Consider the following 14,292-nt stretch of genomic DNA (forward strand, 5'->3'; position numbering starts at 1 on the left):
TGAAGAGAGAGTTGAGTTCCTCAGAGTAACTTGTATTTTTAAAAGTGAAAATTTAACGTGTGCACTATGGTCCTGAAACATATTCTCAATTACAGTAGTGACTTCAGACATCAGCAGATTTATTTTCACAGTGTTATTCTTGTACAATGTCCCAATCTTGATGCATTTAGCTCTGGTTGGTAAAATACATTATAAAACTTTATGTTTTTATCACTGGACATTTTTGGCCTCTTAGTCAATGTACTCTGAACATTTCTATTATCACATTTTTACAATTTTTCTTTCATTTTAAAGCAACCATCAGGGAATATGGATGATAGTGGATTCTTTTCAATTCAAGTAAGTATGTTATTTTAAGCATGTAACCTGTTACTTTTCGATGTAAATTTAACTTTATTTGTTATCCTTCTTGACCCCGACTCCCCATTTTCAGCATACTATTTGAAAGTGATGAGAAAGGATTATTATCATTCTTTAACTTTTGTAATTGATATATTTGTTAAATACTGTCAGAAGAAAAAGAAACTAGCAAGTTGAAGTTAACCCTGTGCTTTAATTGACTCTTGTTCATTGCTTGCATAATTCTTTATTTTTGTTATTTTAACTCCTGGCCTGTTTTCAACATAATATTCTTCATGCATTATGGTTAGCAGTTTCTGCATCAAATGTCTGATAACAGTTTCAACCTAAAATTAGCAGTACTTCCTAAAGGGTATTAGTGATGTTTGCAGAATTTGAATTTCTAACTTTTGTTATCAGTTTCAACCGTAAATAATCTTTAAGTACATGCAATGTTCAAAACAACTTGCACCCAATGTAACCCAAAGGATCTGAAAGTGGTTGGGTGGGGTTAGCAGTTTTGATCTTTCCTGCTGTAGTGGTTAGTGTTGTCTCGGTAGTAATTCTTCATTGTTCTTAAATATATTTTGATGCTTATACACTAGGGATGCAATGGAATTAATCAGATTTGGTAGATCAATAATGGATAGCCACATGGACAGTACTCTGTTCCTTATCCTCGATGTTAATGTTTTGCAATTAACAATAAAGAAAAATAATGTTCTTCAATGGAAAGGCAAAAGGCAGCTTAATATCTACACTAGTCCATTTCAGAGTTAATGTTGCACAATGACAGACCTTTCAAATAAACCATACCCATGCTGACTATCAAGTCCATCTTTCCAATTCCTATAAACTTCCTTGCTTTGGTAGTACACACAGCTCTCAAAGGGCCTTTTCCACTTTTGGTATTTTATACCTACTCAATTTTTTTCTTTATCCCTTGATATCCCTTGACACCCCTGACACAAATTTGTTGGATTTACTGTCATTAACTTTCACCTTTATGGGAATATGTTGGTCTTAAGCACTCATCATTTCAATTTTGAATGCCTCCCTCTGGTCACTCACTTGCAAATAATTGCTGCAGGTCTACTTTAGCAAAGTCTCGGCTTACCATATTGAAATCAGCTTTATACCAGTTCAAGACACTGATTTCTGATCAATAGCAACACGAGTGAATCTGCAGATGCTGGAAATAAATAAATAAAAACACAAAATGCTGGCAGAATTCAGCAGGCCAGACAGCATCTATGGGAGGAGGTAGTGACGACGTTTTGGGCCGAAACCCTTCATCAGGAGTGAAGTAACATGGGATGGTCGAGGGGGGATAAGAAGTGGGGGGGAGGGATGAAGTAGAGAGCTGGGAAGTGATAGGCTGGAGGGAAATGGGCTAGGGGGAAGGTGGAGAATTATGGGAAATAAAAGAGAAAGAAAGGTAGGACTGGGGGGAGATTATAGTGAGGGGGGAAAGAGAGAGAAAGAGAACCAGACTAAAATAATAGATAGGGATGGGGGTAAGGGGGGTGGGACAGGGGTATCAACAGTGAGTTGAATGTTCATCCTGGCAGGAAGGAGGCTACCTAGGCGGGAGATAAGGTATTGCTCCATCGACCTGCGTGTGGCCTCATCTTGACGGTAGAGGAGGCCATGGACAGACATGTCGGAGTGGGAGTGGTCTGTGGAATTGAAGTGTGTGGCCACAGGGAGATCCTGCCACTGCTGGAGGGCTGAGTGCCGGTGTTCGGAGAAACGGTCTCCCAGTCTGCGGCGGGTCTCCCCAATGTATAAATGGCCACATCGGGAGCACCGGATACAGCATATCACCCCAGTTGACTCGCAGGTGAACTAGTGCCTCACCTGAAATGACTGTCTGGGGCCTAGGATGGTGGTGAGGGAAGAAGTGTGGGGGCAGGTGTAGCACTTCTTCCATTTGCAGGGATGTGCCCGGAGGGAGGTCGGTGGGGAGGGATGGGGGGGATGAATGGACAAGGGAGAAGCGTAGGGAGCGATCCCTGCGGAAAGCCAAGAGTGGGGGGAAGGGGAAGATGTGGGTGGTGGTGGGATCACGTAGGAGGTGGCGGAAGTTCTACATCAATTGCATTTTCAGTCACTTCGCAATCTCATTAAATCTCACCAGGTTCTAGACAATTAGACTACATCTTAGATGACACAATTGATAATGGCTCACCTTCCTCCACGTGTGAGAGGAAAGCCATGCAGTCACGTGAAGCATGTGCAGACTCCACACAAACCAGGTCCGGATTGAACCTGGCTCTCTGGCATCTTGAGGGAGTGGCTCCACTAGCTGCACAGCAGATTAGGTAATTATTTTGCAGAACACCTCCTCTTAGTCCCTGACTTCCTGGATGCCTTGCAGCATAATTCACCATCTCACTCCAACTCTTGCCTTTCTATTTGTGGCCTTTTGCTTTGTTATGAGGTTCAACTAAAGCTTGCGGAACAACACCTCATCCTCTGCAAGTTGCAGTCTGCAGAACTCAGTAGTAAATTTTGTACTTTTAGATCACTCGCTCTTTCTTTCTGTTTGTCTCTGAACCAGCCATTTCTGAGTCCTGAAGGGTCCCATCCCAAAACATCGACTGTAATTCATTTCCATAGATGCTGCCTGACCTGCTGAGCTCCCCCAGCATTTCGTGTGTGTTGCTTGGATTTCCGGCATCTGCAGACATTCTTGTGTTCAATAGCAGGTCATCCTTTTTCCATTTTTGCTAAGTTTGGCCTGCTGAGCTTGTCCTACAGTCTTCTCATTAGCAACACAAACAAACAAGCTTAATCTGCTTTGAACTGCCTGTTAAGATCATCTACTCTCCCCCTATCAGAAATATTCACTTTGACTCACTTTGGACCACCCATTTTTCATCATCTTTCATTGTTAGCTAAACTAATGTGTTTTCTCTCTTTTGCAGTTCTGATGAAAGATCCCAGCCCTGAAATATTAATCATGTTTCTTTCTGCAGATACCGCGTGACCTCCTGAATGTTTCCAGCATTTTCTATTTTTATGTACATTTTATGGTTTAACTTGGCAGGAATCTAAGTTTTTTTGCTTAAACATAAAAAAAGGAAAAGTAGGGTGATGTTTATTTGGCAATTATAAGCTCTTATACTGATAGCTATATAACAGATGGCTAGATTTGTTGAATAGTTTGAGACTAAGCATAGTTAAATGGTACACAGGCAATGACCTCCATTCTGAGTAATGGTAATGAGAAAAATTGTAAACCAGTTGTATATACTGAATACCTAATGTACTTGTTTCTTTAGATATCATTCATTTATTACATTGACAATTCAGTTATTTCCCAAGGTACATTGAACTTGTGTTTAGGAAAGCAGTATTTCTAATTGCAATGTATTTTGGAAAAAAAATTCAAGGCTATATTAAAACTGGCTGGAAATTTAAAATGACCTGAAGGCTCTGACAGGGTCATTTATCATTGGAATGAAACAAACTGAACTGTAAAATCATATTTTGCCTTCTCCTGTAGAATGATGTATAATTCTGAAGATTTCAGCTCAAAGCAATTGAAATGTTTTACATGAATTCTTGATAATAAACAATGCAAAGTTTGAGCTTTTTGGAGTTGTAAAATTACTTCCCCTTTTTTAACTTTTCTACTCATCATCAGTGTGTATTTTTTTATTTGCATCTTTTCTATTAATAGCTGATTATTTCATAGTGAGTGCAGTGATGCACGATTAGTCTTGTGACTCCTTGGCCATCATAACTCTGTGATTCAACTAGTCATTGGTGTGTTGCACTTTCAGAATCTAATTGGGTTTTTCTGAAATAGTTCTATTTTATGCCACTATTTTATGTTACTTTTTTCTCCCCCTAAACTGCCACAATATTCCTGATTGTTCTGGCATTCTGTTGATGATTTCAGTGAAGATTTCAAAATATTTTTTCATTCAACTGTTTAAAAATCTTGGATGTTATAAATAGGGCTGCAAAAAATCAATCTGGTAATGCGGATGTCCACAGACATCAGGGTTTGTGTGGATAAGGAGGACAGAAAGGACCTGGTTCTAAGCTAAATTATTCTGTGAAATATTCATGACATTGCTCCAACCTCCAACCAAGGTACCTCTAGTAAGTCATTGCAGGAAAAAATCTAGGGAATTCCATCAATCTGCAAAACCATGATTTGGCACGGTCTACTATAGACACAATGGATAGTAATCTAACACCCACAATTACAAATAAAGTCTTGATGCTAAATTATTGTACCATTTCACCATGAAAAACACCGATCCTGTACCTTGATTTTATAGGTGGCATCACTGACTTGCCTTCGTTATCTAATACAAGCTTTCACCTCTTTAATTTAAGTATAACAGAGGCATAAGATTGATGTCCTCCTGTTTATCCTCTCTTGTAATGTCTAAATCCTCTTGATTGGAGTCAGAGGGTTAAACTGTGTCAGTGTACCTTCTATAAATAAGTCTTAAAAGCTTTGATGATCTAATGGATGGTGACTTGATGTTGTGTCATTACATTCCCTAAGATGAATGCACCACCTCCTCTGTGTTTACAACATTCTAACTTGGAGATATTTTACAGTCCTTTATCCAAATTCTGGAACTCCCTACTCATTAGCTTTGTGGGAGTACTCTCATGGAAAGGACTGCAATAGTTCAAGAAAGTGGCTCACTTCCTTCTCAAGAGCTGTTAAGGATGGGTGATAAAAGCTAGCCTTTCTCGTGAAGCTCACATTCCAAAAAAGTAATTCAAATAAATCAGTGAAACTTCAGGTCCTGGTGAACGTACAGTACTGTGGAAAGAAGTCTTAGGCACATATATATAGCTAGGGCTCCTAAGACTTTTGCACGATACTTCAGTAATTTTATGTACTGCACTGTACAGCTGCCACAAAGGAATATAAATTTCATGACATATGTTAGGGATGATAAACCTGATTCTGATACGGGTCTCTATTGTGGTCTGAGAGTGGTGGTGGGGAGGGAGACTGGAAGCATGGTTAGGAAAAAGGGAAGGGAGAGTGGAGGGGGTGGTAATCACCAGAGAAATATTCTGTAATAAAAATCCATCTGGTTCATTAATGTTCAGAGAAGAAACTCTGCTATTCTTGCCTCTTTTGGTAAACATGTAATCCCTGTTCCATCAATATGGTTGACACTGGAATGTCTGATAAAAAAACTGGATGGACAACCGATACTAGTACTTTTGGTGCTGTCCACATCCAATGAGTGTATGTATTAAAAAAAGAATAGGAGGACAGATTCTTGATTGGTCAGAGCATGAAGGGATATGGGGAGAAGGCAGGAGATTGGAACAGAGAGGTAAATTGGATCAGCCATGATGAAATAACAGAGCAGATTCGATGGGCCAAATGGCCTAATTCTGCTCCCATGGCCTTATGAACAGGATTTGAAATGTAGAATTACACTAGAGGAGTGAAAACAAGGGGGACTTTTTGTATGTGCAGGCTTGACAGAAACTTAGATCTTTTCTTACTGCTCCCTGCCCTTCCCCCTTTCCATCGAGGCGTTGCAAAATTGAATCAGTTGAAGATTAGGATTTAGGGTATCACAGTACACAATTCTTATGTACTCATACAAGTACACAAAGGGATACTGAAGGTGTACTGGGAAGTGAATTGAAAAATACGTTTGCAAATCTTATACCTACACTGTCTGTACATTTTAAAAATCTTCTCTGTCGGCCCAACCATTTGCAGTTTGTTTGCAGAATGATCATCGAAGGCAATGAGGTCAATTCCATAGAGAAATTATCTACAAACACTGGGCAAGTTGTCTTCCTAGTTGTTATATGGTCAGGAGGGTAGCCAAAAATATGAAACCAATAGAAGTTTTTAATAAATATTTTTAATTCCTGCTTAGATTTTTGCATGTTAAAAACAGATATTGCTTGTAGAATTATTTATTTTAAATGGGCTCCATTGTATCTCTGTAAAAATCCAAAGACCTTTCAAAGAAATTTTATTTCTGCAGGTGATTAGTAGTGCCTTGAGAGTCTGGGGTTTAGAGATTACCCTCTTCAACAGCCCAGAATATCAGCGATTAAGGATTGATCCAGTGTAAGGCACATTTTATATATACATACATAAATACAGTGTGTTGTCATTATTTTTATTTAAATTATAATTACTGTTTATGTGGATCTTAATTTTCAGATTTTGGACTCTTTTTTTCAAATATACTCTTAATACAGTCACAAATGAGCAATAGCCATTTTGTTCAGAATTAGGCATTTTGAAAAATTAAATTGATTCTTTCAACAAATTCCTTGTGAAACAGATTAAGGTCTATCCACGTGTTTGTTGTTTCCACAGAATTGAAAGGGCATTTATATGCAACTACAAAGAACATTGGTTTACAGTACGAAAATTAGGAAATCAGGTAGTTTACTCTTTAACATTAAAGAATTGGTACGGAAGTTTGAATCTCACCTCCTTGGTATGAGAGAAATTAAACCATTCCCTTTACCAATTTTTTCCAAGATTACCAATGATTGTTTCATCTCTTTTGGGGACAAGAAACTTCTTAAAAGTATTCTCTTCAGTATTCTATTAATGCAGTGTGTCATAGTCCCAGTTTCTTCTTTCTCAAGAACCTTAATTAACAAAGCGTGAGCTTGTGTTTAAAAAAAAGTTTGGTGTGAAGATGTAGGATGTTAAAATATTGCTACAGAATTGCAGTGTATGTTAAGTGGAGACTGTCTTTTTCTGCTAAGCCAGGTTGCTCACTCTCTACACATCAATATAATCTTATCCAAACTGACATGTACGTAATTTTAGCACTCTTTGACATAGTCAAACATATAAGTTCTGCACTCCTTTGAAGTCCACACTGTACTGTTCATCCCAGGTTGTGGCAGGGTTTTGTTCCTGTGAGCTATCTGTAAGTCAGTAATGTGGCCATGAAACAAGTTCCCAGGTGGCAGAAGATGTGTGCAGACCCATTGCTCTTGTCAAATCTATCCCACTGGGTTCCCAGCCGATTGAATATATGGGCTGAATGTATCCTGGAGAGGACCTGGAGTCCATTAAATATGAAATGAACCAAACAGTAATATCACCTTGCCCCCGCCACCCCAAAGCATCTATCGTTGGCTCTTTTACATCTCATACTGGATAAGTCTGTTTGGTGCTATAGGCACCAGATGTTCTGGGCCCAGCCCTCCATTCCCTGGGTACATTAAGACATTTCGTCTAACATCCAACAAGCTGTATTTTCCCGAGAACAATGTAACATGTAATTATAAAGTGCTCTTGCATGCTGGTTCACAGAGATGTACTCAATAAATATTGAGGCGAATGAGGTCGAAGAGGTAGTTTCCTGAAAGGACCAAAGCAATTTGTTTTGGTCCACATTCATAAGTTCTGTACCCTTGTCAGAAATTCCATCTCCTTCACAAGCCACTGCTTCAGATTGAACCAAATTAGAAAATTTGACAGCTAATTGGATTCTGGGCTGATTCTCTGACGCCCTTTCTCATCATTAGTATAGACTACTTACATCAGATTATCAGTTACTGCAACCCTCGCCCTCATGCCTTGCACCTCCAACCTTGACAAGTTCAGTGCTGTTTTTGCTATCTGAAATCTACACTTCTCATCATTTTGTCTTCTTAGGCCCATCACCCTGACTGACTGGGGTATAGGCCACCGACAGCACCTCACTTGAGTTCCTCTGTCCTGGGCTAGTCTTTCAAGTTTTCCCAGGTGTAGCCCATCTTCTTAGTGTATCCTTCCACTCCCTTTATTTTCTGTAGCCCTGGATTTTTATGGGATGGAGTAGCTAGCCCTGTGCCCATTATATCTGACCACTTGGACCACCAATTTCCCAATGCTTCATAGATGAACTTTCCAACCTGTTGTTTAAGCCCTTTCTTGATCATTCCATCCATCATCTTTTCCTAACACGAGCTGTACATTATTTGCCTTCCACACGTATATTGACTACCCTAACTGTATTTGCCCCTTTGCAGTTTGGACTACATTTATCCAGCTAGTTCAGCCTCAGTTTTTTACCTAGGTTCCACAGTCTGATATTACCTATATAAATTTGCCCAGTTCACTGTATTTGTTTATTTAAATGTACTTCTTAAACATACCTCTGACTCCCATTGCCTGAATATTTATAATTTTAATTAATATTTATTATTTGTATTACTATGAACCAACATGGAATGGTTCTTTTCTGTATTTAAAAACATTTTATAAATACATGATGCTCAATGTAAGAAAGTCAAACATTTATATAATGAAATAAAGTGTGTATTTCTTCAGTTTTCTTTACCTAACTACTCTTCCACAGCACATTCCGCTCTCCCTCCCCGATCTCTCCCTCAACCTTGTAGGAAATTTGGTCCTATCCACAGTGGTAATGTACCAGGTGTCAAGAGGGTTGTCTGATACATCATATCATCACTTAGTGATGATTGCAGGTGACAGGACAACAACATAAAAACTACTGCCCTACCTTATCCAGAACTGTCAAACTCATTAAAATCAGTCAAGATCACTCAAATATATTCAAAAACTATTAACACCATCGAAAAACAACATAAAATACTAATAAATTAGGTCTAAATTGATAGGAATGTTATTGTACCTCACAGAGCTTACCACCAGATGGCGCAATTTGTTTTCTCTAGATTTATAAAACGATAAGGAATAATTTACATCTTTAAAATAAGCTCATGAGAAGATTATGCATCTGTCAATTAATATACATAGATGTAAAGAATAACCAATGCTTTCTTTTCTGGGCAGTGGTTTAATCTGAATTCTTTATTGACGGGTCCAGAGTTGATCTCAGACACTTACCTCGCCCTATTCTTGGCTCAGTTGCAGCAAGAAGGTAACCCTCATTCAATATACTTGTAAATTGTTTTATTATGAATATGTATAAAACACTTTGTATGTTAGCTTTTGATGCAATGGACTTGGAGTATGAAAGTAAGGAGGTCTTGTTGCAGTTGTTCAATGCTTTGTAAATACCACATATGGAGTACTGTAGGCAGCTTAACTCTCATTACTTGAGAAAGGATACTCTTGTCTTTCGAGGTGGTGTATACTTGATAGGCCAGATTGATTCCTGAGCGAGAAAATTACCTATAAAATAAGTGTGCAGTTGTAGTCTATATAGACTGAAAATCAGACAAATGAAATACATTATTTGAGAAGAATGCAGTGTAATCTCTTTGATTCTTAGAGTGATTGATATGATAGATATTAAGGTGTTTTCTGAAAAAAATCTAGAAATAGGGAGTTTATATTCAGAATAAGGAGTTGATCCCAGCCAGAGATGAGGCATTTCATTCACCTAGAGGAATGTGGATGCTCGGTGAGTGAGTGCATTCAAGCTGAGATCAGTGGATTACCAAACACTAAGCAAATTAAGAGGCAACTCCGCCATGGACGGTCCCAAGCCCGGCTGCGAAAGGAGGAGGGTTGAGCATGGGGCTAACAACCCCATCTCGTAAAATTCCAGAACGACAGAAGCTCCAAAGACCTCATCCTGAGAGAGGAAGGATCTTTGAAAATGGGCTACACCTGTGGACAACCTGAAAGACTGGCCCAGGACAGAGGACACTGGCGAGCTGCTGTCAGCAGCAGCAGCCAATGCCTCAGTAGGGGTGCTGAACTTAAATTAAGGGGCATGAGAATCACTGGGAAAGTGTGACTTGGAAAGAAACCCATGTTCTTTTACAATCACTGCATTGCTAAACACCAGAGCAGGTTGTAGTGGCCCATTTTAATTCAACGGACACATGCTCTGCATTTGATAACCCATCCATAATTGTCCTTTGATAAAATGATAGTGAACTGCTGTTCTTGAGGTGTGGCTATATTCATAATGCTGCTAGTGGATTTTGATTTTGACTCTAACAGTGAAGGAATAGTGACTTATAGTGAGTAATTTCGTAGTCACTAAGGACCCTCAACATTCAGGACATGCTCTCTTATTTCTACCGTCAGAAAGGAGGTGCAGGTGCCTGAAGAATCACACTCATTGATTTAGGGACAACTTCTTAGAGTCATAGAGCACTGCAGCACCAAAACAGACCCTTCAGCCCATCCAGCCCATCCCGAACTATTCATCGGCATAGGCCCATAAACCAGTACCCGGACCAAAGCACTTCATACCCCTCCCATCCACGTACCTATCCAAATATCTCTTGAATGTTGAAATCAAATCCTTATCCAATACTTCTGCTTATTCCGCGCTCTCACCAGCCTCTGAGTGAAGAAGTTCCCTCTTGTATTCTATTTAAACATTTCACCTTTCACCCTTAACCCATGACCTCTAGTTCTAGTCTCACCCAAACTCAATGCAAAAAGCCTGCTTCTATTTACCCTTTCTATCCCCCTCATAATTTTGTTTATAAATATCAAATCTCCCCTCGTTCATCTATATTCGAAAACAGTGTTTCCCAACCATTTTAGCCCACACCCCCCAATGCACTTTCATACTTGCCAAGACCCCCTAAAACACCTTCATACTTGCCAATGCCCCTCTTCAGCGCAATATAGTTTCAATATACATAGTGTGAAAACAAATCTACCATATGCTAGCATGAGAAAAATGATTCTGCTTTAATTTTTTATTTGTCTTTAAGCTTAGTTTATACAGTACCTGGGCACTGTACACCAGCTTTGATATCAATGTGATCTTTGAGCTTGATTTTTAGTAAGAGTTGAAATATTTGGTTCACGTTGTGACAGCAAAAGCCTTAAGTCCCCACGTATAACAATGCCTAAGAGGTTTCCGTTTTTGTAGCTAAGTGGTTCACTGTAATGAAGCCCCTTTCAAGGTAGGAGGATGGAAATGCAATGAAGAGCGGTTTGGCTTTTCTCCAAAGACCAGGAAATTTTGTATGACAGTGTGGCCCCATACCACAAAAACTGACATTTTTGCTTCTTCATCGTTCTGAATTTTGATCTTCTTCTTACAAGCTGTCTTCCTGTCCTTCCACCTTGCAAAGAAATGGGGTCATTACCCAGTCCGGAATTTCCAAATCGTTCAAATCCATGAATCAATTCTAAGCATCCTTCTTCAGTGACTGCAGGTGTAAACAGTACTCTTGCAAATCACCATCTGTGAAAGAGAGTGACATTCTTCTCATGCAGGGAAGCTGTGAGAACATTCTTCTCCCAATGTTTCTGCACTTCTTGCCTGGATTAAATTGAAATTCTCACCCCGCAATTTCATATTTAGACTATTCATTTTGTCATACAGATCGTCTAGGTTTGCCACATCACCACATAGGTATTCAATCTTCTTTCTCAAGCTCTTGTCAAATTTGAGCAAAAATTAAACCACAGTATCAAAAAGATCTAAGGAACATTTTAGGCAGCAGCCTTTTGACGGCCAACACACTTCAGTGTGAAGAAGCAAGTATTCAAACTCTTTATTGTTATCTTGGCATAACATATCCTGCTATTTAATGGATGCGCTTTAGATCCGTGTGTGTGTGGCTGCAGTCATTCGGAATGGTGAATCCTTCTCCCAAAGTGAAGCCTGTTAATACGGCGAACCCGTGGGTCTTTCTGGACGTGAGCATGGTGGGCGAGTTAGTTGGGCGGATAGTTCTGGAACTCTTTGCCGATGTTTGTCCTAAAACAGCTGAAAATTTCTGAGCATTATGCACTGGAGAGAAGGGAGTTGGGCCGACCACTGGAAAACCTCTGCATTTCAAAGGCTGCCCCTTCCACAGGATTATAAAGAAGTTTATGATTCAAGGAGGAGATTTTTCCAATCACAATGGAATTGGAGGAGAAAGTACCTATGGAGAGAAATTTGAAGATGAAAATTTTCATTACAAGCATGACCAAGTAGGATTGCTTAGTATGGCCAATGCAGGACTAAACACCAATGGCTCGCAGTTCTTCATCATTACAGTGCCTACTCCTCATCTAGACAACAAACATGTGGTTTTTGGTCAGACATTGAAAGGATTGGGAGTGGTAAAGATGCTGGAAAATGTTGAAGTAAAAGCTGAGAAGCCTGTAAAGCAATGTATTACAGAAAACTGTGGTGAACTTAAAGAAGGAGATGATTTAGGTCTTGCTCCTGCTGATGGATCAGGGGATGCATACCCAGACTTTCCAGAAGATAATGAAGAAGATATAACTGATATTGATACCGTTTTTCGGATTGCAGAAGACTTAAAAGAATCTTGGGAACAACTTCTTTAAATCTCAGAACTGGATTATGGCAGACAAGAAATACTCCAAGGCTTTAAGATATATAGACACATTAAGAGATGAAATTAATCAAAAATCAGCAGAGATTACAAAACTGGATTCTGTTGCACTAAGTTGGCATCTGAACATAGCTGCCTGCAAGCTGAAAATTTCTGACTGGGATGGCGCCATTGAAAGCTTTGATGAGGCTTTGACGATTAATCAATCAAACACAAAGGCACTTTACAGAAGGGCACAGGCTTGGCAAGCGAAGGAGGGTTATGACCAGGCACTGTGATCTTAAGAAAGCTCAGGAAATAACACCTGAAGACAAAGCTATAAATAACGAAAAACTCTGAGTGAAGCAGAAAAAGAAGGAAGAGAACGAGAAGGAAGAGGCAGCTTATGCAAAAATGTTTGCTTGATAATTTGTTTTTTTTTTAAAAACAGTTCAAAATAGCCTAGTATTTGTTGACCTTAATTTTCTTGGGCACTTCTGTTTGTTGGGTCTGTTGTCCGTCAGATAATGTGTTTTGTCTATAGAAAACAATAGAAACTAGATGGTGAATAAACATTGAAATTTAACTATGCCATGTGTAATAAAATTGTTAAACTATTAAAATAAAAAAAATGGATGTGCTTTAATTTTGTTGAGAGCAGATATTAGAAGAGTTATGCTTGAAAAAAGTTGCTGGCTGAGGTTTTTGGTTGTGAGATGTTGATGAATTACACAATGGATTTCAAACAGACTTGGAATATCTTTTTTCATAAGTACCAATAAACCAGCATGGTGGCCTGTCATACATAGTGCTCCATCTGTTGCACAAGAAATCATGTTCCTAATCAGAATAGTTTTATCCTCAATATACATTTTAAGCTTGTTGTAGATTGATTCTCCATTAATATTTGTTTTTAAATTTTTATAAAAGAGAATCCTTCATAAACTTTTCCAATTTTGATAAACTGTGCATGTGCCATTAGCAGTGTTTTGTTGTCTTGCACAATTGACTCATCCAGCTGTGTCCCAAATCCTGTTTTTTGTAGCTCTGTGCATAATTGTTACTCAATGTCTTCACTCATTTCGTCAATACAATAAGCTACAGAATTATTACTCTGAAGAATTAATTTTAAAATGCTGGTATCCATTTTGAGAACAGTGGTGAGCACTTCTGGTACAGTAGGCATCTTTCACTAATTGTATGAGCTTTTCCACACTTTCCTATCATTTTGGAGATGTTCTAAGAAGCAATGAGACCACTATCAAGGTCATAAATAAAACGAGTGTGTAACACTTTTCAAATGCTTCTTTCATCTTCTGAAACTGAGTCATACCATAAGTAGCCTTTTCAGAGTGTCTATTATAGAAGTGTCCCTGCAATCTTGATGGTTTCATGGCTTCGTTAGTACAGTATTACAAATAGGACACATGAGTGTCACTGATCTGACAGGAACAGAATAAAACTATACTCCGGGATTGTATTGACGCACTTTCTCTAGTTTCTGTTTCTTAGCAGGATTAGAATTCAAGGTTTCACCACCTTCAGACTCACAGAGATAACACCATACGTAATTATCTGTCATTAGCGGGACTAAATTAAAATTTAAAATGAGCACAAACTGGGAATGCCTATCGGATGTTGAGGACAGCAGTGAGTTGACATGGGTGGAACAATGGGAGCAGCATGCAAAGGAACAGCGAGGCAAAGATGAAGACAATTACAACAGTGAAAATTACATTGACGGATTCAGAT

At 38.9% G+C, this 14,292-nt stretch overlaps 1 protein-coding gene and 1 pseudogene across 1 annotated transcript in view; both read left to right on the plus strand.

Moving 5' to 3' along the window:
• The window catches only part of atxn3 (ataxin 3), a 75,502-nt gene that overhangs the window by 14,934 nt on the left and 46,276 nt on the right, over positions 1–14,292 (plus strand). The window contains exons 3-6 of the mRNA XM_073039510.1: positions 295–339; positions 6,339–6,424; positions 6,680–6,746; positions 9,125–9,212. Of these exons, the coding sequence (XP_072895611.1) occupies positions 295–339; positions 6,339–6,424; positions 6,680–6,746; positions 9,125–9,212 (286 nt within the window). The remainder of the gene's footprint in view (positions 1–294; positions 340–6,338; positions 6,425–6,679; positions 6,747–9,124; positions 9,213–14,292) is intronic.
• Positions 11,849–13,099, plus strand: LOC140723191 (peptidyl-prolyl cis-trans isomerase D pseudogene; annotated as a pseudogene).

Source organism: Hemitrygon akajei, chromosome 3 (assembly GCF_048418815.1).
Source record: "Hemitrygon akajei chromosome 3, sHemAka1.3, whole genome shotgun sequence".
NCBI lineage: Eukaryota > Metazoa > Chordata > Chondrichthyes > Myliobatiformes > Dasyatidae > Hemitrygon > Hemitrygon akajei.